The 25,467-nt window shown below is 34.0% G+C and overlaps 6 protein-coding genes across 8 annotated transcripts in view; 3 read left to right on the forward strand and 3 right to left on the reverse strand.

Annotated features, from left to right (window-relative positions):
* The window catches only part of Ns4 (Nucleostemin 4), a 139,353-nt gene that overhangs the window by 13,348 nt on the left and 100,538 nt on the right, over positions 1 to 25,467 (forward strand). The window lies entirely within an intron of this gene.
* Positions 437 to 14,386, reverse strand: uex (metal transporter uex). 2 transcript variants are annotated; one of them, XM_089256897.1, is made up of 8 exons: positions 13,839 to 14,386; positions 4,794 to 5,133; positions 4,539 to 4,727; positions 4,266 to 4,481; positions 2,307 to 2,480; positions 1,598 to 2,243; positions 1,272 to 1,538; positions 437 to 1,206 (listed from the first exon to the last, which is right to left on the reverse strand). In XM_089256897.1, the coding sequence occupies exons 1-8, from the start codon at positions 14,222 to 14,224 to the stop codon at positions 659 to 661; spliced, it is 2,766 nt and encodes a 921-aa protein (XP_089113023.1). In that variant the 5' UTR covers positions 14,225 to 14,386; the 3' UTR covers positions 437 to 658. The 2 variants fall into 2 exon arrangements, with proteins under 2 accessions (XP_089113023.1, XP_017954571.1); XM_018099082.3 differs by lacking the exons at positions 4,794 to 5,133; positions 13,839 to 14,386 and having other exon boundaries at positions 4,412 to 4,481.
* On the forward strand, positions 15,910 to 19,082 carry LOC108657643 (NHL repeat-containing protein 2). 2 transcript variants are annotated; one of them, XM_030389250.2, is made up of 3 exons: positions 15,910 to 16,201; positions 16,274 to 17,478; positions 17,539 to 19,082. In XM_030389250.2, the coding sequence occupies exons 1-3, from the start codon at positions 16,018 to 16,020 to the stop codon at positions 18,352 to 18,354; spliced, it is 2,205 nt and encodes a 734-aa protein (XP_030245110.1). In that variant the 5' UTR covers positions 15,910 to 16,017; the 3' UTR covers positions 18,355 to 19,082. The 2 variants fall into 2 exon arrangements, with proteins under 2 accessions (XP_030245110.1, XP_089113024.1); XM_089256898.1 differs by having other exon boundaries at positions 15,984 to 16,170.
* Positions 16,696 to 19,776, reverse strand: LOC115564673 (gamma-interferon-inducible lysosomal thiol reductase). The gene is made up of 4 exons (XM_030389253.2): positions 19,515 to 19,776; positions 19,164 to 19,331; positions 18,922 to 19,104; positions 16,696 to 18,861 (listed from the first exon to the last, which is right to left on the reverse strand). Exons 1-4 carry the CDS (start codon positions 19,617 to 19,619, stop codon positions 18,610 to 18,612), a joined length of 708 nt encoding a protein of 235 aa, XP_030245113.1. The 5' UTR covers positions 19,620 to 19,776; the 3' UTR covers positions 16,696 to 18,609.
* Naxd (NAD(P)HX dehydratase) lies at positions 20,482 to 21,655 on the reverse strand. The gene is made up of 2 exons (XM_018099163.3): positions 21,229 to 21,655; positions 20,482 to 21,172 (listed from the first exon to the last, which is right to left on the reverse strand). Exons 1-2 carry the CDS (start codon positions 21,553 to 21,555, stop codon positions 20,597 to 20,599), a joined length of 903 nt encoding a protein of 300 aa, XP_017954652.1. The 5' UTR covers positions 21,556 to 21,655; the 3' UTR covers positions 20,482 to 20,596.
* On the forward strand, positions 21,979 to 24,708 carry BckdhB (Branched chain keto acid dehydrogenase E1 subunit beta). Its single transcript, XM_030389252.2, has 6 exons — positions 21,979 to 22,308; positions 22,377 to 22,454; positions 22,859 to 23,105; positions 23,166 to 23,384; positions 23,439 to 23,531; positions 24,337 to 24,708. The coding sequence occupies exons 1-6, from the start codon at positions 22,079 to 22,081 to the stop codon at positions 24,562 to 24,564; spliced, it is 1,095 nt and encodes a 364-aa protein (XP_030245112.1). The 5' UTR covers positions 21,979 to 22,078; the 3' UTR covers positions 24,565 to 24,708.

Here is a 25,467-nt window from a genome sequence, read left to right on the forward strand (position 1 = left end):
ATATATATATATATAATATATATATATATATATATATATATATATATATATATATATATATATATATATATATATATTATTCTACACGACGCAGGATATATAATATAGAAATAACGCAAACATTAAATAATATTACAAACAAAAACTTGTGCATATTGATGTGGTATAGGAATATCTCAAATTAAATAACATATTAGGTTGAGTTGTTCTTAATAATGCTGCGATCATAAACATAATTTTAATAATGCCATTACATTGGAAGTAGAAACATGGGGTGCATTATAAGCAGTGGCGCTTCTTTCCTGTCCTTAAGTACGTAATTTATGAGGTATTTTATTATGTTTAATTGTGAATAAATTTTAGCACTCAAGTTTTATCAAATCTGTTCATAGAGTTTTTAAACAAAAACAAAAAACAATAAACAAATACCATATTGATTAATTTGCTGTACACAAAAGTTTATCTCTAAGAGTTGTACAAAATTATAGAAACAATATTCTATTAAAATTGCAAGTTGTAGTGCAAGCTCAACAATAATTAAGGAAACACAATCTAATGTCGGCTATACGTTAGAGCAAATGTGAATTTAAAAAAAATAGTATGGACAATTTAATCTGCACATCTAGATCTCCAGTGAAGGATAGTTTGCAGACGGTCGTTATTGTGGCTTGCTTTGCCTGGATTCGTTGTTGTCCTCCGGTTTTGGTAAGAGCGGTGCTAACGCCGCTGTTCCATCCCTGTCATCGTTTTCTCCATTCTGAAGATCCCCTGCAACATCCGAGGTAACCAAACTACTGAATGAACCATCTTCAGTTCGTTCGGGCCCAATTTTATGACTAGCTTGGATTGGACCACTAGCACTATTACTTCGATCTTCTTGAGATATAGTATTATTAGTGGGTGACGATGTTACACTTCGATTAGGCTTAGATAATCGCCTCGCTGACAGGAATCGAGGCTTTTCATCTTCAGTTACGGAATGAAGCAACCGTTCAACTTCGTCATCGATTGTTTCACTTGAGAATGTGCCCGACTTACGGCTCTTTTCTAACAACGTTGCTTTTTTCGCAGTTAGGTAGAGGCTACGCTTAATTGCAATATATATCACATCTGTAGCAGCACGAACAGAGTAATCTGGAACGAAAGTTTGTCGGATTTTCGAATCCATATTTAACGACTGCATAGATCCCATTTGAGTTGGTGAGTCTATAACAAGATACACAATTTTAATTGAATTATTTTAATTGGATTTTCTAACTGTATACACTTACCAACAACTACGTTCTGTACCAATGCTTGTGTACCAAAGTAAGTAAATGGACCACTATCAAAAAGTAGACCTTCTCTGCCAATCGTTACTTCTACGCGACCCTCTAATATAAGTACAAAAAAGTCAACTGCTTTTCCCTGTGTAAATATGAACAGACTGGGATCATCTTTCGGTTTTCCCTTTGCTTTGATGTTATGGAAAATATCTTGGTTAAGTAATCGCCGCAAGATTGGTTCTGAAATGACATCCTTTTTAAACGCATCCACTGCTGTAAGTACGAAATAAATGAGAATATTTTAAGATATTTCATGGGCGCTTATTTATTACCTGTACTTAAGTATTGGAATGTGGCCAATGTTAATTGAGGAGAGATGCGAACAGTTTGCGCCTCGCGACGTTCAGCAAACGCAGAAAAGTCCGCTTTCTTATAACGACTGCGTCGAGTTTTTGTACGGTTATCAACGAACACATCGGTTTCATCGACTATTTCTGCTTGAATGAGCTCTTCAATGACGTCTTCCAATGTAACAAGACCAACGGTTTCATAGAACGGATCACCGTCGCCTTCATTGTTAACACGATGCACGAATGCGATGTGACCGATCGTGCCTTCCTTGAACTGATTAAACATGATATCTAAAGTATAATCCTCAAAAACGAAATGAACTGGATTTTGGTAAAATTCGCAAAGTGTCTTTAACGGCGTGTTATCATCAGTATCTACGAATGCCAAATCTTTAATATAGAGCAAAGTCACAATGTTTTTCCTATCCCCGTCGTATACTGGAATTCGCGAATAACCAGAGTTCATAATATCAGATACAGTCTCAAAGTCTAGCACGGCATCCAGTGAAAGCATGTAGGCGTCATTTATATGAGTCATAATATCGGCGACAGTTTTCTTACGCAACTCCAATGCGCCGGAAATAATATTCACTTCATTTTTATCCAAATCATTTACGTCGTTTGTAACCTACGCATAAACATTTCTTAGCATAATTGAAATCAAAACTTTTGGAAAGTTTTGTTTACTTACACGAACAAGTTCCTTTAGACGTTCACGATTAAATACATTACCAATCTCTTCACCCAATATTGCATCTAGAACACGAGATATTGGATATGATAGAGGAGCTGTTATGGCCATTACCGTTTTGGTAATCAATATAGTTTTAGCGCCAATAGCTAAACCGTGTCTTGAACAAACAGCCTATATTATTTTTGTTTTATTTTGGAATATATACAAAATATTTGTGAAAAAGAGTTTTATTTTGAAAGATAAGAATGATTGATTTCTGTAAGAGTTACGCCATTATGTATTTCAAATGAATCCATTTTTAGTAATCTAACCATAAATAATAAATGTGTTTGCCATACAAAGTAGTCGCGTATGACTGGGCTTTACCAGTTGTGAGTATTTGTGTCATATTCTTTTTTCTTAATATATATAATTCGTTAATCAAAAAGCATAATCAAGTCACTTAAAATCTATTAGAGACCCTCTTCTCTTGTTTAAGTATAAGGCAAAACTATTAAGTATAATTGAGCAATAATGGAAATGATTTGATTATTTGAGAAAAAATAAGAACGTTGCAGTCGGCTGTTACCGACTGCAGAATACTCATTCACATCCCATCAGCAAAGCTGGCTAAGTTTGGCTGTTATACTGTAGAAAATGCAGTTTATCTCGATTTGCCACGCCTTTACTGGGCGTAGACACCTTATTTTTGGCCAGTTTTTTTTAATGGTGACCTAACTCACGCCCTTAAAGAGGCATAACAATTATTTTTGGAATATCGAGAGAGGATGTTAACTTAACTATCAAAATTTCGAATTTGTTATAACTTAGAAAATATAAAGTTTTGCGGTTTACCACGCCCCTGTGGACGGATATATACTTTACCGCCTTATTTTTTTGGTCTTTGGTGGTCAGCCCGAGATATACATATATCATATGTGGATGTAGACATATATTTATTTCATTAATTCTTACAGCTCTAGCTGTAAAACTCAAGCAGATACACTTTATATCCGGCATAGTTCGTGATCTTGGGTGGTCGACGCGGATCTACATTCAAAATTTCAGCTGTCTAGCTCTTCAACTAATATGATTTTTGCTATATCGGAAAATATATTTAAGAATTTGCCATGCCCCTAGAGGGCGGATCAGTAAAATAACACTTTATTTGAGATCGGAGATATACACGAGATGTTTCTTAAATGTCTAGTCTCTAGCCAATAACTCATTTCACTTTCGTGAATGAGTAGATAAGCACTGATAAGAATCCATATTCATTTACATTTCTAAATGTATTTATTATGCGACTCATTCTCTTAAAATATTATTTTCTATTAGATAGTAATTATTATCTTTATACTTTCATCCATTCTTTAAAAATTTGTTTAAATTGTTAATGCTATTGATTTTTTATTAATATTACTGGATAATTATTATTAATGTTAAAGATTGTCTTAAAGTGTGCTTCGTTCTATTACGTTATTACATTTTCCAACACTCGAAATTCCATAGGAAGTGTGCCATCAGCTATAGCAACCAGAAAGTATCCAGCTAGGTGTAAAGCCTGAGCCTACTGTTCAAAATGTTTTTAATTTCGAGAAGGGCAGCAGAACCTAAAACGTAGGCGGAGTGAGCTCAGAAATCAAAATAATCAAAATTGGCTTTTACAACACGGATAACCAATCGCAAACTTCAACTTAAATAGATTCCTTATGGCGTACGATATAAAATAATATTGTATTTCCAAATTAATTTTGTTTTTTTCTTTGTGTATTTTTTATACCGACATATCAACCCCTTTCATATATAAACATACATATTAATCAGTACTATTATTTTTAATAATGAAGGAATAGTAAAGCCGTTTGAGAATTGCTGGGGGTATAAGTCAATAATAAGAAGACCATAAATTGGATTGATTTAATTCAGCGTGTTACTTTTACAGAAACCAATCATACAGATTAACTGAATGCCTACCTGTGGTGTTATTTCACCGAAAAGTACAATAGCCAAGGTGGAGAATATGACAGCAAAAAGTCCAGAAGTCAAACCATCCAGTAGAATGGTAAAGGTGGAGTTAACCAACACATTACCCAAGAGAATACTGCACAACAGATAATTACCTTGATCTCTGACAGGTGCAATTTTCGCGGCATATTTTCTTTCTTTTTCCGTGCCAGTATTTCGTAATATCTGAGATAAACTATTTTAATATTTAAACGGTTAATGGGTTTACCCTCAAGTACATACTTTTAATTCAGTACGGTCCAAAGCCATAAGACCTAAGTTTAGACCGGAGAACAAAGCTGAGAAACATAAACATGTTACAATAATCACAATAGCGACCCAAAGAGGCAAAAGTGGTTGATGCGTTTCGATTCTCATCCATTTGTCATTGCCTTGATGTACAAGGGGTGTGGTTTCTGCCGCGCTCTGATGCTTTAACAAAAACCAGTAATAACACATTATTTTACGTTATTTTGAACCTAATGAGGTAAAACTCACAGTTACTCCGTTATCGTCAACTTTCGCACAAATATATAATACGCTCTTTGAGTACGGAAATTTTACCGTATATGTTGCAGTAAGTCCGCTATCAGCAACATGGTCTGGTTTAAAAATTTCGGTTATAGGTTTTAAACAAGCTCCTTTATAATCATTCTCTTCACTGGTAAACGCGATAACTGTATTTTTCTGTAATTCAACACCGAAAACTCGAATCGTTTGTTCCTTATTACTCAATACACTAGGTACGCCATCATTGGACTCAGAACTATCATCTTCTAAACGTAATCCAATTATGCGAAAAGTTTTTTCACTCTCAGCCTGTCTCCGTTTTCGATCTCTGAAAGAAAAAATACAGTGAATTAATATACTCGTGGGAATTATTTTAAAAACTTCATTTACACATTTCTCATTTTTCAATAAAACCCAAATTAAAAAAATAAAAGTAATTGAATAATTGAAAACAAGTCCAGTCGAGACTGCTCGACTAGGAGATACCTTGACCCCTCCAATCTGATATTCTAATCATTGTGTACTTCTTTTGCGCTCTGCTAACTGCGCAGTAAGCAGCGATTGTGCTTGGGTTGCGCTGCAGTGTGGGCAATATTATGAAAATTTATTTGTTGAAAATTGTTGTGTGTGAAAAAATTAAATTAATTTTTTAGATGTACAATCTTAATGAAGCTTTCAGAACATAATCATAATGTTCAAATTTATGTACATTCCAAAGCACAAGTCTCTAGTATTTTAAATGCGTTTTTTACAAATTGAGGACGAAGGGGGCGTGGTATCCAAAATCTGTAAATTACAAAATGTTTGTATTCATCATATACATCATATACACAGTAAATTTGAAGTTTCTAGGTCTAATAGTTTTCAAATGAGGCTAAAAAAACAAAATCAATTTTTCGATTATTCTCGATAAAAAAGTTATCGGAAAAATAAAGCAAACTCGTACTGCGTTGGTATACAGTAGTATGTATACCAAATTTCAGCTCTCTAGCTTTTGTATCTTCTGAGTAAAGAAACTGCTGGCCACATTTGGGCCCTGTTGTAAATTCGAAATCTTTCTACCTTCGTTTCTTCTCGTTTCTGTTTCTCTTGAGTATATTGAGTTAACCTATTCGTGTGACGTTCCTTTAACGAGCATCGTTTAGGGAGCGATACGAATCTTAGGGCTGTCATTTTATCTTTTTCCTATTAGATCAGGCTTTATTTGAAGTACCAATGCGTGAAAAATTCGAAAACGGCGGACTGTGGAAATTCAGGCTTAAAAAATAATAATTTATCTCTATTTTAGCCTTGATTAATCATGACGATTCATTTTTTTTTATTACTCATTCCCGAAAGTGAAATGAGTATATTGGTTTTGTGAAATGTCCGTCTGTCCGTATGAACGCAGCTCATTTCGGCACTATTGAAGCTAGAGAACCCATACTTGTGTGTATCTCCGATTTATAAAGTGTTAAAATCCCTATCCACCCACTACCCAAATCGGAAAATGCGTTTTCCGATATGCCAGAATCATATTAATTGAAGAGCCAGAAAGCTGAATTTTGGAGTGTAGATCCGCATTCCATGAGATGGCCAAATATGAAGTGTCTTTAATCAATCGATTAAATATCCAGCTACTAAAAGTTCAAAAATCTTTTTTATAGACCGTTGCTAGACATAGATTATAGAGACAAAAATAATATACAATTTATAGTGCACCTATGTAGATAGACAGATAACGTTGGAAAGACAAATAGCACTTACCACGCTGTTCAATGCATATATGACGAATTCAATAGCCACTTGACTATAGTACAACGGCCTAATTTTTTGATAAGGTCAGGCTCTACGTAAGCATTTTAGTCATCAAACCGATTGAGTTCTTTTTATAAATAGTTCTCAACATACTAACTTCATGATTTTACCAGAAATTACTGACTTGAGCTGCATCCAGAAAGATAATCTTACTAGAAGCCGTCGCAAGACTTCTGCTTGCGTCATAACAAGTATTCTCTTATCGCATATAACTTTATTATCAACATACCGCTATCGTGGTTAATATATCTCATTCGGTCAATTATACAGTACGGGCATAATATAGGAACGTGTTCTAAAAGTTTTCCTAGATAAAGACAAGTTGATACTGCTCTAGATTTTCAATAAATTCATAACTTTAAACCGTATGAAATACTTTAAATCGACAAGAAAAAGCATTGTTTTATAACTTTCAAATCAATTTTTTCATGACTTGAACGTAGTCTAGCAGTATTTCAATATAAATTGATAGGATAACAAGATACATATATAAATATATACCCATTGAATTCATTGACAATTTAAATTCTCGTTAAGAGCAAAAGCACTAAAACTTCAATATTGTAAATGAAATATATCTCTTATATCCTGTTATCGATCAAAATAGATAATCTAATATTTACATAACTTCTCCATTCGCCCAAGCTCACATATATAAGCAAACATGAATGTGATCATCACCGTCGGAAAATTTTAATCATCTGTTTTTCTCGGTGTTCAGGCTAGTCGGGTAGTTCCACCTAAAGTACTCTTCCCTTACCTAGCCTTTATAAAACTATTTAATTACATATGTATATTAAGATAATCTCATATTCTTTTACATATAACGTTATTATATTTATTGATAACTTAGAGTTGTATCGAAAACATTATATCTACCAGAAAATAAGTGAACTTAGATATACATTAATTCGACTGAATACATAAAGTTGTAGAACTAGAATCGTAAATTTAAATGAAACAAATAAGAACATTGGAGTCGGTCGTTACCAACTGCAGAATACTCATTCACAGGCCGAATGCGTGATACTATATTCCTCTAGTGGCATTTATTAAATTTAAATTTAAGTATAAATATATCTTCAGTCGTTAAAGTCGCCGCTCGAATTAGCTTCCGATTATATGTATATACATATGTATAAGTATGTATATATTATATACATAAGTCTACACGCATAAAATTCCAGCCTTTCTTATGCATACACACATACGGGGACCCATGCGTTTTCTAAGAATCTCAGTTCGCGATTGATTTGCTTTGCATTGACGTGGTGGTGCTAAAGGCAGAAGCACCGGCGGGATTATTTTAGATTTTTTCACAAACATGCTACTTGGCTTGGGTGCGAGCTCAAATCCCGCGGAAAACTTTGTTTTTTGTAAATTGCAAATTTTTGTTATTTCAGCTTTTTTTATATTTTTCAAATTTTATAAAAATATTTTTCCGCATTATGAATATTTATCAAGCTTATTTATATGTACAAATACATAAATAGATGGCTTACGCATATCAATGTCGCAATTTGGGCACTATAAATGCCGATTGCCACGCCCCTAGTGGCCGTAACCTAGCTGCAAAATTTGGATGCTTATGCTCAAAAAATGAAAAAATTACAGGGTATTTTTTATATGCCACGCCCATAAAAAGGCGTAACAATATTATTTAGAGAATCGATAGAGGAGGTTACCCGTAACTTAACTATCCAAACTTGAAGCTTCTTGCTCTTATACTTTAGGATATATAAAGTTTTCCGGTTCGCTACGCCTCCTTTGGGCGGAGAAAAATCCATCACAGCTCGTTGCATTTGGGTGGTCAACTTGCGTATATACACCAAATTTTAGGTCTCTAGCATCAATAGTGTTTGAAATTGAAATCACTATATCTTCAGGTCCGATTTGCCACGCCCCTAGTGGGCGGGTCCGGAAAATTTATACACTTTACAAATCGGAGATATACACAAGTATATGTTCCAAATTTCAAGTCTCTAGCTTCAATAGCGCCGAAATAGACTGCGTTCATACGGACAGACGGACATCAAGACAGACATTGCACAAAACCAATATACTCATTTCACTTTCGTGAATGAGTATGAAAACAGAAATAATTTTATGGATCCGTTCTCACGAATATGTATTTATATATATTTCGTCTAAACTAAATAATATATTGATATATATGCTTTTAACAAAACGTGTATACCCTAATTTCCCATTTTCAATGGGTTCAGGGTATAAAAATATAAAGTGCAAGGACTTCTTTTCCGTTTTTATACCCTGAACCCATTAAAAAGGGGAAATCAGGATATAATGGTTTTGTTAAAATGTATGTAACAGGCAGAAGGAGGCGTGGCAGACCTCACAAAGTATATATATTCCTGATCAAGGCGACAAGCTGAGCCCTGTACGTCTGTCTGTCCGTCCGTCCGTCCGTCTGTCCGTATGTTTGAACGCGTCGATTTCAGAAGATATAAGAGCTAGAGACTTGATTTTTTTAAATGACCGTTATACAGCGCGGATGTCGAGTTTATCTTTAAAAATCGATAACTATTCCCGCAATTTTATTATCGATTAAAAACATTATCAATCAAGGCAGATGCCACTGTAGCTAATTTTAAATGATTTTTAATTTTTTCAAATTTGTCAATTATTTAATAGAATATGTAGATCATATGCTAAAAAATTTCATCAAATTCGATTAAGTTAATCGGCGTTAAAAAATAACAAAATGTTTGCACGTGCTGCAGCTACAGAAGTTTTCCTATAAGTGTGCACATATGTGGATATCGAGCTTATCTCAAAAAATCGATAACGCATCCCGTTATTTTATTTTTATCGATAAAAAACCGTATGGAAAATCAGTTATAAAATTATATCTGCTACATCTTTAAAGCTAGAGTCTTCAAATTTTAAATATATATTCAGATGCATTTCATACAATTTCAAGATTTGATATAATTCTTAGTGTGCTTTGGCAAATACATACATGCATATCCATGTTATAATCATAATCAGAAAGTTTTATGTAGATCAGCCACCCACAAAAAAAGTGATTAAACAACTAAATTTCCACAGTAAGCCCACACATCAGCACATGTGTGCATGTGTAATAATTAGTGAAATATCAGTTTCTCGAAGGGTTCAGGGGATTTTATTGTCGAGCGGTCTCGACTTAAGCTTTCTTACTTGCAAATAAGTTGAAATCGTTGAAATGACGTGAAATATAAAAAAAAAACTTTCATTCGTATTTTGATTTTTTAAACCCGTTAAATGGAAAACCGCTGTAATTCGTAAAAGATTCTGTGCCCTTTCCAATTCGAAATATCGAGACTCAAGATCACGAGCTATGGCGGATACATCTTCGCCCCTTGGGGGCGTGGCAAATCGAATAAAACTTTATCTCGTTTTATCTTGTGCAGGATTGGCTCATATACCATTGCAAAGGATTCTCTAAAAGAGGCCCTTCGCGCTGGATGGGCCAAAATCACTACTTATTCAGTCAAACGGAGAAGCCACAGAGTATTGGGGTGATTGACTACCGATGTGAATGACTGATTACGCCTTTTATGCCAATACTTTATTGACGAAAATTTGTGCCAATTTTATATTTTTATTCTATGCAAGTAAACTAAAGCAGAAATGTAATTTATTTTCGTTAAATATTATTAGAGTATATGGTTTTAATAAATACAGTTGTTCATTTATTTATAGCTGTGTTCAGAAAAAGTTACAGCTCTTAGAAGTTTGATTTTTCAAGTGTGCCAATACTTTTTTGGTTCACTGTATGTACACACAAATCAGTCAGTATAAGTACCGAATCGAAACGCTCAAGCAAACATCGGAAAAATATAAAATTAAAATACTTGCTTAAACCGACGCAATCCAGATTTGTTTGGACTGTACGGTGAAACAAAAATAAGAACTACTCGCAATATTGTTGTGTTTGGTAGCTTTCAAAATTTTGTAAGAATATGTTCATATATACATATGTATGTATGTATGTATATTTGGGTACATACTTGTCTGTATTGATTTTAGTGCGGCTTCGCCAAAAAAAAAACACACACAACATCCACACATACATATATGTATATCTGTTAATATGCATGCTTCAAGCATGATGCTTGTGCGGAAGCTTATACTTGTGTTTGTATTGCGCATATATACACCTGTATTGGGTGTGTGAAAGTGTGTGCAACTGAGTTGTTAGCTCGCAGCAGTGTTGCCAAATCAGCTTTATTTCCCGTCAAAACTGGATTTTTTTAAAAGCCCAAAATAATTTGATTTATTTCCACTTTTTTATTTACTGAGCAAATATTCGTATTTTGTAGGGATAATTCGTATGTAGAATAAAGTTTTATTCATTGTGGTTGAATCAAATGATTTATATTTAAATCAGTATTATTTATTGTGAACAATAATATCGAACTTTTTGATTCTATGTAAATGAAACGTAAACATTTTTTAACATTTTTATAGAGCAATATAAATGAATGCATGCAATTCATTTGATATTTTCAAATAGTGAAAAATGTTGATCAGATCAATACTATGATGCTTAATTTAATTTCAAGCGTCAGGTGAAACATATACATATATTATAAAACTTCACAGATACGGGTTGCAGCGGTTGAAGAAATGCTGCCATGATTACAAGTTGTTAAAAATATATTTAAATATCAATCAAATCACAAAAAACATCAGCTTTTTTCTCCAATTTTTTTTTTTTACTAATTTTATTTTTTTTTTATACTCTGAACCCATTGAAATGGGAAATCAGGATATAATCGTTTTGTTAAAATGTATGTAACAGGCAGAAGGAGGCGTGGCAGACCCCACAAAATATATATATATTCTTGATCAGGGGGACGAGCTGAGTCGATTTAGCCCTGTCCGTCTGTCTGCTTGAACGTGTGTGTGTGTGTGTGTGTGTGTATGTGCTAATTATTGTTGAAATATCAGTTGCTTGTAGGGTTCAGGGGATCTCGTAGTCGAGCAGTTTCGACTAGAGCTTTCTTTCTTGTTTTAAGTATCTTCCCATAAAAAAAAAAAATTAAAAAAATTAAAAAAAAAAAAAAAAAAAAAAACATTTTTGTTGCTCAACAAAAGGTGGCAACACTGCGAGCCTCGGCACAGGCACAAGCCATGGTTAAGAATCAGCACGAAGATGAGTCATTAGTACAAATATTTGCGGTAATTTGCAGTTTTTTAGAGGGTTGTCTCAAAACGATAAAAATTAGCAATCAATACTCTAAAAAAACTGTTGCACTGCGAAAGTGCTGAAAATGTTAGCTGAATTTTCTATATAGAACAAAGCAATGAATGAGTAAAAAACTATTTAATATAATATATTCATGAATTAGCCAAAAAATTATTGAACATCGATCACGAGCGAATGATGTAATCGCTCGATTAGTTGGGGGGGGGAGGAACTTTTGAGTTCTTATCAATTTCAGCTCTTATTATAAAATTGATTATTGATTTCTTAGAGATCAGAGAAATATAGTCAAAACACAAGGCTACATCGACAGTAATGGGGTCATTTAAATATGGATTTCCACAATTGTAGAGCATCCTAGTTTGTTTATATTAAAATATCAACTAGAAATTAAGTAATTCTTTGACTGTCTAGCTTTTTACCATTTTATGTTTACACATACTTTCGTACATTTATACAATAAAAATATGTATATATTCAAAAAATGGATATACTTTTCATACTTAAAATTATTAAAAATAGATTTGGCAGTCGTTTTGACTGCGATGCAAATATAAATACATATGTACAAACATCCGTACATACATTCATTGACAAAACCAGCATATTTCTATAATTAAAAATCAACATATGTATGTATATACACATATATATTGGCTATGCTACTTATGTAATTTGTATCTTCATAAGTATATATACATGCACACATATGCATGCGGACAGAAGTATGAATGTATTTGTGACTTTAATACTTTTACTTCTGTGAATGCAAATTATTCAGATTTATTTAGGCAAGTCAACTAAAATTTGGAGAATTTACATACATAGATATATATATATATATATATATATATATATATATATATATATATATATATATATATATATATATATATATATATATATATATATATATATGTGTATGTACGTTCATGAACGCGTATAGTGCGGTGATAAACACAGAATGATAAGACTAAGAAATTGAGTCACAGCCAGCCTTCACAGAATAATAAAATAAATATGGTTATCGTTATCGTATATGTGGAACTAAGGACTGAAATTGTTTATATGTTGTTAGTAGGTCGAGGCATACGTACTGGTGTTTTGGATATATGTACATATATGCGTAAGCTCACATATGTATGTATATCTAAATTTAGTATGTTTCGATACATATGTTTGTATATCCAAATTTCCATATGCGTATAAATCATCGAAGATTGGAAAAATACTTCAGGACAAAAAGTTGTTAGCTTCTCATCTCTAAAAATCAATTACAATTTATAAGTTATCCAATCTACCTTTAAAAGAACATTGCACAAAACTAATATACTCGTTTGCATCTGGCAAAGATAGTCAAAACTTGCTAATCTCTCCCTTGGTAAGCTACATATAATGTGTTATGTGTTAACGCATTTATTTGTATTTTAGAGCATTGAAAACATGGGAATATAAACTTATCAATGCAGAAACACAGCTTTTATCATGTCATAAGACCAGTTTAAAGAAGTATGTTTTTATTCCTAAAACTTTTTACATTGTTTACTCAAGTAAACACACAGCAATCATCAATAAAAGTATGTTATTATTCAATAAGGTAATTAGATTTACATTTATGACGTATGTATGTTTAAATTCCAACTAGGTGGCACCTCTGCTCGAGTGACAATCAATCACAAATGTAAACAAAACATGATTGGGAGCTTACAAACATGTAAGCTCTAAAATATTATTCATTAAATGTAAATAAAAAATTAGCAATGATAATTTCAGCTGAGAGTGAGGGCAGTGTTTAACGTATCTAAGAAAAATAGATTCAGGCACTAGATAAATTGGACTTTATAATTTGTATGCTAGGCTTCCTTACACACATTTCTCTTAAATACAAATCGAATGCATGTGATTTTCCTATATAAAGCATAAGACTAATTAACATCAATAAACGTAAAAGTCGCCTAGGTATATAAATAATTACATTTATTATTTAAATACATTGTATTGTATTGTATTGTATTCTAACTTGCCTTGTTTGTGTTTCTGGCAACTGCAAGTCCTTTAGTTTATTTGTTTCTGTGTTCGAGTTATTTATGTTTTCTTCTGCCAGCAGATTTGTCATTAAATTCAATGGTTTTAACACTGTTAACGGAGTAACGCCATCAAAATCGACATTTTCAAAAGAGCCGTGGGCCAATTTACAATTTGCTAACGCTAAAAATGTAATTAGCAAAGCAAGATAAAAGCTTTTTATGTCTCGTAGACCCTCCAGTGTAACACATAATTTTGGACGTGCAATTGATTTTCCATCTCTCACACGCGGCATTCGCAAAACTGAGGTGTTGGTAATTATTTTTGAGATTGACACTTTAGTCCGTTTATGACATTGTTTCAAACACTTTTCACTCTTTTCCATAATATGTATTTATTGTGATGTTTGCGTGTTGTATTTAGCAATTATATTACAATAATATCACGAAGTCCGTCCGAGTGATATTCCGTTGGCACAAGTAAAGCTCCTAAAAGCAATATGCCTGCCTGTGCAATGCGCTATATACGTATATAATCACTAGCACAGTGTGACCGTAGCGCCATAGATAATTCTTTTTAACTAATCAATTAAAAAATACTGAACAGATTTAGACTACATAGGGACGAATCATTTTGATTGAAGGCTTTCCGCAACAATATAAAAAATGTATATATTGGATTAAGCTGTAATTCTACACATACTATAAATTTATGGACATTTTCTGTGTTGATAACCATGCCATGCTACCCAATTCTTTGTATAACTTGGCATTAGTCGAGTCTCTATAATTAAAAACTTCGATAATGATCTCGATGCAATAAATTTTGCCCATTGTTGTTGGTAAATTTCACTCCAAAATATGATCCAAACCAACCAATTCACTAGTTCACTTTTATTTTAGCTAAATGTAATCTTAAACAAGTAAGAACTTTGCAGTCGATCGTTACCGGCGGAATATTAATTAACACCCCATCAGCGATTTAGTAGCTAAGTTTTGCTCTAATTTTCTCAACTTTCCACGCCCCTACAAAGCGTAGACACTTCAGCTGATAGAACAAGCTAACGGTAACCTAGCTGCGAAATTACGCTCAAAAAATTAATAAAGTACAGGTTAATTTTTGATATGCCACGCATCTAAAGAGGCGTAACAATATTATTTATAGAATCGATAAAGAAGGTTACTAGTAACTTAATTATACGAATTTGAAGCTTTTAGATTTCATACTATAGGAGATATAAACTTATGCGGTTTGCCACGCCTCCTGCGGGCGGTTATATATCCAACAAAGGTTTTTCGCTTGAGAGGTCAGTCCGAGTATATATGTACATATACCAAATTTGAGGTCTCTAGCTTCAAAATCTTAAATCTGACATTAGTTCACATGCAAAGTATTAACGTTTTAAATTTAAAACTCTAGGATATACAGTTTTATATGATTTGCCACGTCCCCAATGGGCGTAGATATATCCGCCATAGCTCATGATCTGGGATGGTTGACGCGGATCTAATTTCCATTCAATCAGCTTTCTAGCTCATCAACTTATATGATATCTGGTATATCGGAAAATGCGATAGTGGATCGGGAAAATTTTAACACTTAATAAATTGGAGATATACACGAGTATGTGTTCCGAATTTCAAGTCTCTAGCTTCAATAGCGCTGAAATGAACTGCGCTCATACGGACAGGCGGACGGACAGCAAGACGGATATTTCACAAAACGAATATACTCATTTCACATTCGTGAATGAGTATAAAAATAGCCAGATTTGTAGCTAATAGCTGCTTTAAAATTTTTGTAGCGAGCTAGCCATAAAAAAGTAGCTAGATCTAGTTACGAAATAGCTGATTCGGTAACACTGTATACATTTGCATTATTAGAGAAAAAATTTTATTTAGACAGAGTTTATTATATATTGATATGATAATTTATTATATAAATTTGCCTATGTAAATTTCTGTTCTTAGAATACACGAGGTTTATGTGAATTTAAATGCGCTGAGCAAAAACAATTTGCGTTTTCTGGAACACATCTGAACAAGTTCAGCTGTGCATATTAATGATCTGTTCAATTGAACCTGTTGTGAAGCGGAACAGGCGAACTCTGCATAATGAACTCATCTATTTAGTATCTAGCATATAAAAGCATATATACGGTATAAAAGTGATTTAGGTATGGACAACTCGGAGGAATTTTCTGCAATCGACATCGTTACATTCGTAACTGAACAACTTCAGCAAAATTACCTAAGTAACCGAGCCAATAAAGCCAAAGTCTTTGACGAATTTCTGGGACGATGGGATACAAACGACAATTCCATTGCAAAGGTGAAGTCTTTAAATTTCGAATTCGAGACTGGTATGTTGCAAGATTTCTTTTTTGTACATAAAACAAACATGTATATATCTACATATATATCTGTCCGTACAGATTTGGATTGGTTCAATGTAAGTAGGCCATTGACACTTGCCGGCTTACGCGGAAAATTAGTCGTGTTGGATTTTTTCACCTACTGTTGCATTAATTGTATGCATGTGTTGCCAGAGCTTCGGGCTTTGGAAGAGAGATTCCCAGTGGAAAGTGGACTTGTTGTTGTTGGCGTGCATAGTCCGAAATTCGAAAATGAACGAACAGCAGCTAACATTCTGTCGGCAGCGCAGCGCTATGGTATTAAACATCCCATTGTTAATGACTCGAAATCTGCTCTATGGCGAGCTCTGAGCATTCGTTGTTGGCCTTCGCTTTTGGTTTTAAGTCCAAGCGGGATGCCCATGTTGTTATTAATGGGTGAAGGCCACGGTGAGTTTCTTCGCGACTTTGTTGGAGCGGCGTTATCCTTTTTTGACCGCCAGCAAAAAATCAACTTCTTCAGCTTACCACTGCAGCTGTCAACAGATCTTTTGCCAGCATCCAATTTACGCTTCCCTGCAAAAATTGCTGTGCTAGAAGATCAGTATGCTGTAGCTGATGCTGGAAACAATCGAATTATTGTGGTGACCAATTGTGGGGTGGTAAAGTATAAAATCGGCGGACTGGAGGCAGGCTTTGTGGACGGCTCTTTAAATATAGCGCGATTCAATAATCCTCAGGGTGTTGCCTTTCTTGATAAAAATACGCTCATAGTGGCCGATACTGATAATCATGCACTTCGACAAGTTTCCCTGAAGAACAGAGTTGTTGAAACGCTAGCCGGAACGGGTAGTCAAGGCAATGAACGAACTGGTGGAAAACTGGGGCCTTTGCAGCCACTATCATCACCGTGGGATGTGTCGGTGTTTCGCACCAGGGACATGGATATGTCTTTCCACGTAGACGAGCTTAATGTCCCTGAGAAAACAATAGTGCTGATAGCCATGGCTGGAACTCATCAGATTTGGGGCTATTTCCCCGAAGGCATAATTTGGTGGAAATTTCGAAAGTTTGAGCCACGTTGTTGCGTTTCTCTAATTGGCAATGGGCTTGAGGAAAACCGAAACAACTCCTATCCACAGAACGCAGCGTTTGCACAGCCTTCAGGCTTGGCCATGTCCACTGATTATCTTTATATAGCCGACAGTGAGAGCTCTAGTATACGCAAAGCTTCAATGGTCGATGGTAAAGTAATGCCTGTTGTTGGTGGAGATCGCAATCCTCTGGTATATAATAATGTGCCAATTATATGCATTTATGTAACATTAATTTTAAACATTTTTTAGAACCTATTTGCCTTTGGAGACGAAGACGGCAAACTGTACAATGCAAAACTTCAGCATCCACTGGGCGTAGCGTATAATAACGTCGATCGGAAGCTATACGTGGCTGATACGTATAATCATAAAATCAAACAAGTTGATACTGAAACTAATATAATTTCAACCTTAAGTATCAAAAACAAAGATGGTAGCACGCTTGCTCTTAGAGAGCCGTCTGGTCTTTGTGTTGACGCTGATAGAAATAGATTACTAGTTGCTGATACAAATAACCACGGCATTCATATAATTGATTTGGTAACACTTACTGCTGAACCTTTTTTACTGGACTTTAATCAAATTACGAATACTACTGAAACAGATGCTCCGCACTCTCCATCAAAAGTCAGTGGGTTAGAGTTAGTAAAAAAGATTCCTGTGCTTCATCATAGGAACTGCACCATTAATTTCAGCATGAGACTCTCATCAGATCTTAAATTTACTCTGGATGCAGCACAGAAGTGGACGGTAAAATTCCTGAATCCAGCATTGGAAATTAATCAATTAAATGGTCTATTAGCTGAGGGTAAATGTAGCCTTAAACTTGTTAATAAATCGTCCCTAACTCTTAGGACTGAAACACTAAATCAAAGCGATTTAACAATAGAGTTTGCATTAAGCCTTTGTGATTCAAAAAGCTGTCTTATAAAGAAATTTACAGTTTCCATTGTCAATGAACGTTCCAATGAGGACTCATCCTTACATCCCACCATCATTAAGGACGACACTCTTGACGTAGTTGTTGGAATACACATAAATCAATTTAATATTAATTTATGTTGATACAGAGACTGCTCATCGAATCAATGACAAATAACATATAGATGTTTTCGTGTATAGACACAATCCAATTCAGCAGTGTTCAGGCTAATCTATATTAAAAGAAAAGGATGTTATATATAAAGTGTTTTTGAATCATTAATCATTTAACTAAGTATTTGTGTTTCCATTTATGTTTGTTGCCAAAAAAAAAAAAAAAATAATATTGCATTAAAAAATCGTCAATAAAAGTTGCACCTTGTTTTAATCAATATTAACCTAGCGATTTTTGCAAATACTCTCCGCCTGCGCAGCGCCTCCAGCTGATTTGCAAATTTCAGTGAACAAATCTTTTAAAATGGAAGCCTGGTTGCCTTGCGAGCCGTCTAATGTTATTGTTGGAATGAATGTTACTGGTGGTCGAAGGGCGTGAGTCGCATCACCGTTCAATTTCATTAGTTCAGATCCATGGCTGCTATCAAAACACTTCTGGATGAGATCAACATTCTCTACATTGTATTGTTTGGTACACTAAAAAAGAAGGCACTCATTCGTAACTTTGAGTTTCATTAATGTATGAGGCAAGTGAACCTTTTGCATGGCATCTTTGGGATTTCGATTGTCTCGAATCATACAGGTCACAACTTCTAGTCGAGTAAGTGCATCATCAATGACTTCAGCAGCGCATGCATGATACATATTTGCTTGACATTCCGTCAGACCGTGCTGGCAATCAAATATAAATTTGCCTTCATTATCGGTTGTAGTGTGTGCCTTTAAAATAATTTTTTTATAAGAGAATGTATTATATTATATATTAATTTTCAGTATACCTTGCCATAAGGGACGAGTTGCACTTCCATTATAGGGGCTGCAGCTTTGTACGTGGTCAGCAATTGCTTAGTAATAAAATATGTAGAATCCGGGCAGAGAGCCTCATAAAATACTGTTACCAATACGGGCAGTGGATCTCCTGGAGCTTTTCGATAGTTTGCTTCCTCCTGCAAATTAGGAACTAGTTTATTAATATCATTCAAGTATGGTTATTATAAGTTAAGTTATTACAAGTTATTACAAGCAGGTTGGCTAGATATTACTTTATACATATGTATGTAGGTAAACCTTATACATACATACATACATTGCATTATCAGCCAACTCATTGGAACATATTAAATATTTACCTTTAAAACTAACTGCGTCCGAGGATAGGATAGAATTCGCAGTAAAAGCCCTAGTGTGGCAATCAAGAATAACAATATAAGAATTCGTTTCCGTGTTGGTATCATTTATTTACTAAGCAAAAAATAATTTGTGCAGTATATGCAATTATAAATCACACCAACTCATATACATATGTATAAGCACTAAGGAGAAAGAAAAGACTATAATAAACCAACATTATAAGTTATAAACGCGTATCTTCCGCAACTCCAACGCATGGAGAAAAGTACTAAAAAACGCCATTTTTTTTTTTTTTTGTATAAAAATACCAGCGGTGGAATATGATTACATCGTTCTTTTAAACCACTAGTTAGGGTTTAAACTTAACAGAGCTAAAAATAAAACATTTAAATTTTAGAATTATCTATAAAATTATTTTGATAAGAAAGCCATTTGTTAAAATCAGGCAGATTCTTGATCGGGGCGGTTTAGGGGATCTCGTAGTCGAGCAGTCTCGACTAGACCTTTCTCACTTGTTTATTTTAGATGCGTACGGGAAATCTGTAATTATTGATTAACTCAAATTATGAATGATTTTTAATGAATTTGAAGGCTATTTCAAAAAAAAAAAAAAAATTGAAGTGCATATAAAAAGTTTATAATAATAATCAGAGCTCAATGGAATTTTAAATTTGTTTTTTTTTATAAAATAATTAAAAGCACAAAAATCAAAATTAATAATTATTGTTTAATTTATATTATGCTGAAATTACTCATTATTTCCTTTGATAATAAGAGTTATCATCAACATCTTAAAAAGATAAATTAAATTATTTTCCACTTTGGTCAAATTTACCTTGACAATATAATATAATACAATTTAATCTTAATACTATTATTTTTTAAGCACTGATCAAGTAAAACTGTACTTTTAACGATCTAACTAAATAATATTGTCTCTTTGGGTTATATTATAACATATAATTTCTTATTTATAAATTATTCACCGTATGTAATGTAGTAACAAACTGCAAACGCAACGACTAAGGGACTCTCAGCCAAAATACACCGCTAATTACAATGGATGTTAATTACAAATGTACTATTCAGAGCTCGAATTTTCAAACTCAGTTTTAAAGACTGAGGATATTTCATTTATCATGTCACTGGCAACAAAGCTACGTCCTAGTTTTTGAAATGCTGCATAATTTATTTTCTTAACGAAATAGCTAGAGGCACAAGCAGCCAAATATGCTGGATTGGGTTGGTTTGATTGCAAAGACCAATAAAAGAAAGTTGCTAGGGATCCACTAAGCAAATCACCCTGGCCTCCGCAACGACGTCCTGATCCACCGACTGGCATGGTATACACTTCATTAGTATGGGGTATGTGAATCTTATCATGGGCGCCTTTTTCAAGCACCAAAACCCCATCTCCGAGTAATGACATCTTTTCGTGTGCCATAGAGGCATCCTTCCCAAACAATCTTTCGAATTCAATTACATTGGGTGTTAAAATCACATCTCGTTTTCCACATATTAGCTCGATATTATCATTTAGTATGAACAACCCATCTGCATCTATGACAATTGGTTTTCTCATCTCCAGACAAAGCTTAATGATATCTGTTGTAGCTTTAAGAATGCTAGGATCTCGCCCTAAGCCTGGTCCAATTACCTATAAAACACTGATTTAATTAAGGTACAAAATTAGTTCAGTATATTTAAATATACTATAACATGTAATCGTTCCATCCAAGGTTTAATTTTTTCAACAGCATCCTTACAGTCCAGAACTGGGTGCACAATTAAGTCCGGGCTATACGATTTAATCACTGCCGCTGCATTAGTGTGACAGAACACGTGTGATAAATCTGCTCCTACTTTCATAGCAGTAATTGCTGCAAAGTATGGTGCTCCAGTATATTCCAGAGAGCCCCCAATAACACCAATTCGACCATATTGACCTTTATACTTTCCATTGCTCAGTTTGGGTATAATTGTTCTAAATATGGTCAACAGCTTCTGTGCATGTACTGGTATTTCTATAATTTTCGACATTTTTAAATATAGATCAACTTTCTTGATAAAATATAAAGGTTTTATAAAGGGAGTAAATGTTTATTGTTTATTGGTATTTTCAGCTCGATTTCATTGGGATGAGAAACTACCGATATTAACAGTTTTTTATTTAACCAATATATCGATAGGAGCAAATGTGAGCTGCGTTAAAATGTTAATTTAGTCAGAATAAGGTTATCAAAGAATTCCTTTGGAATATGTTTAAATTTTGGTTATATTTGTTTTTTATCTAAAAACTTCAATCAAACTTCAAAAAAAATTTTACAATAAATTTTGGGAGTATCCCTTATGTTGTCGATTCGAAGAATTGGCGATCTGGCAGCACCATGCCACCTGATCAATGTGATAACATGTACATTATATACATTACTACATAAGATTTATATATTTACACACGTATGTATGTATATTTACTGCCGATGCAGCCTGTTTTGTTACGTAATTGTGTTAAAGGCCTTGATTTTCTAGTTCCTTATCCTTTCCGTTAATTTCAAAAGTGATCATGAAAGTATCGTCTCTGGCTCGGGGATTGCTTAGTGCAATAAAATCAAGCTCGAGATGTTCTACCCGTTCACATTTCACATATTACCCCACTAAATTAGTTGAAGGCACCCACACTGTGCAGAAAATGAATATGTTTCAAGCTATAAACAATGCAATGGATCTGGCTCTTGAGCAAGATTCGTCAGCATTATTATTTGGAGAAGATGTGGGCTTTGGTGGAGTATTTCGGTATTAACTCAATTAAATATTTGAATACACTTTTTGCCATGTTCATGCTAATTTCTTTATTTCAATAGCTGCTCTATGAATTTGAGGGATAAGTACGGAAAGGATCGAGTTTTTAATACGCCCTTGTGTGAGCAAGGTATTGCTGGGTACGTATCCAAGAACTGTAAGCTATAAATTTATAGAGAGATCAAAACCCGGTGAAAATTAATATGATAAATACAATGTACCAATAGATTATAAAATGAAAATTTCGAAAAATATGATAAAAATATAGCAAGGTTGAATTTTTGTAGTATCCTAAGGTGCCCGATTGCAAAGTTGTTAATAATAATAATAATATTAATAATAATAGGTTAAGTTAAAGTATAAATTATTTTACTGAAAAAGCCTATCAGTACAAATTTGAAATTAAAACTACATATTAGGGATTGCTTCACAAAAAACTAATTCTTAATCTTATTCTAATATTTTCAAAGGGTATATTTGTATTTAAATTTATGTCATTAATTAAAAAACATTTTATCATACATTCTTGTTTGCTTCTAAATAGATTTGCAATTGGTGTAGCTAATACTGGCACTACTGCAATAGCTGAAATTCAGTTTGCTGATTATATATTTCCAAGCTTCGATCAAATCGTGAATGAGGCTGCCAAATATCGTTATCGAAGTGGTGGATTATTCGACTGCGGGTCGTTGACTTTCCGCGTTCCTTGTGGTGCTGTTGGACATGGGGCTTTATATCACTCACAGAGTCCCGAGGCATACTTCGCACATACCCCCGGTCTACGTGTTGTCGTAAGGCTTTTTTACTTTAAGCAATCATTTTAATCAATAATAATTTAAATTGCGTTGCAGATTCCACGTGGTCCGATTAAGGCAAAGGGGCTGTTGTTGGCATGCATAAAAGATCCGAACCCATGCATTATGTTCGAGCCTAAAACCTTATATCGTGCTGCAGTAGAGGAAGTGCCAGTGGAATCTTATGCAGACGATTTGGGAAAATGTGATATATTACGCGAAGGCAGAGATATTACCCTCATTGGCTGGGGTACACAAATTCATGTGCTTTTGGAGGTAAATCGTAGACCAAATCTTTATAGGCATTTGGACTGTATTAATTACTTGTAGGTCGCAGACCTGGCAAAAAAGGAGCTGGATATAGACTGTGAAGTTATAGATTTGGTTTCCGTTTTGCCATGGGACACTCAGACAATTTGCGATGTAAGTTTTTATTTTTATACCCTGAACCCGTTTTCAATGGGAAATCAGGGTATATTGGGTTTTGTTTGTTAAAAGTATGTGAAGCGCAGAAGCAGGCGTGTCATATATATTCTTGATCAAGGCGACGAGATCAGTTGAATTAGCCCTGTCCGTCCGTCCGTCCGTGTGTATGAACGCGTCGATTTCAGAAGACGTAAAAGCTGGAGTCCTAAAACTTTATTTTCTAGGTCCGTGTATATCACGCGCATATCGAATTTTTATCAAAAAATTTATAACAATTCCCAATATTTTATTATCGATTAATAACTTTATAGAAAACTAGTTATTTAATTATATCTTCTACTCCTTTAGAGCTAAAGTCTCCAAACTTTAAATGTAGACTTGCATATACATACATATGTATGTATATATATATATAAACTCGGTTTTTGTGGTAATTTAACCCTTATATCCACCCCCACCCACATATTTCTAAAAGGCTTATTTCAAATATTACATACTTATGCTTTGGCACATGCATTTATGATCATGTTTCTACAAGTTTCATGGAGTACATCGACAAGAAAAGTTATTAAACAATTAAGTTCCCATAATAAGCAAACACTGCAGTCCATGTGTGTTTATGCGTGCATACCTATGTGTGTGTTTGTATTTGAGATTCTTGTGTAAACAGAAAGACGCGAAGAATTATTGAATCAATTCTTAGAATAGTTCAGGGGATTTCGTAGTCGAGCAGTCTCGACTAGAGCTTTCTTAATTGTTATTCATTATTTAATGGGACTCTAAAATCTTTCCGTTCTTGCAGTCTGCTAATAAAACTGGACGCGTTTTGATTGCTCATGAAGCGCCTTTTACTCAAGGGTTCGGCTCTGAATTGGCAGCATATATACAAGAAAAGTGCTTTTTACGTCTTGAAGCACCAATAAAAAGGGTCACTGGCTGGGATACACCATTCCCCCATGTGTTCGAACCTTTCTATTTACCCGACAAGCACCGATGCCTAGCCGCTCTTAAAGAAATTATCAATTTTTGAAGCAATATCATCATGGAAGAACTATTTATTGGAAACGGATGCATTTATTTACAATTATTTTGTTGTTTCATACACCCTACATATTCTTATCATGGGTAACTAGGGCAAGGCTAAATAAAAAATTAAGTCAAATTTAAACATAAATATGAATGATTGCCGTGTATGGCGGCGTGTACTGTTCGTGCTACTTGTCTATCTCCTTGCCTATTTAACTGCCTGCTTGGTTGTGAAAAAGTAAGTTGAGTCCGCGACATATACATACATGTTTTTCTTGATGGTCTTGAAGATGCATTGAAGCTTTCTATCTTCTGTACTTACTGATTCACTAAATAATTCTGGTTTAATATGTTTCAAAGAAAATTTATAATTGTATAATTTAATTCAATTTCGAATTTGTACTTTTTTTTCTGGATTAGGATATAGCCTGAACATATTGAAGGGCTTGTATAACAATTATTCTACCACTAACCATGTTCTGATATCAAAAAAGGTAATTTTAGAGGAAAACCTTTTTTTATTTTTATATTTATATTTAATAGTTTTGTTGAAATGTATGTAGCAGGCAGAAAGAGGCGAGACATACTCTATAAAGTATATATATATTCTTGATCCAGGCGCCGGGCTGAGTCGATTCGGCCCTGTTCGTCTGTCTGTCCATATGTATGAACGCGTGGATCTCAGAAGAAATAAGAGCTAGAGACTTGAAATTTGTTTTTAAATGCCCATATGTATAGGGAGTTTATCTCCAAAAATCGATAACACATGCATTATTTTGTTATCGATTACAAACCTTATCGAAAATCAGGTTTAAAATTATATCTCCTATATCTCAAGATGGTAGGGTCTCCACATTTACCCCCACCCCTATATCAACCCACTCACCTTTATATCTTTTAAATACGT

Source organism: Drosophila navojoa, chromosome 3, assembly GCF_054131105.1.
Source record: "Drosophila navojoa isolate 15081-1374.11 chromosome 3, UAZ_NAV_1.0, whole genome shotgun sequence".
NCBI lineage: Eukaryota > Metazoa > Arthropoda > Insecta > Diptera > Drosophilidae > Drosophila > Drosophila navojoa.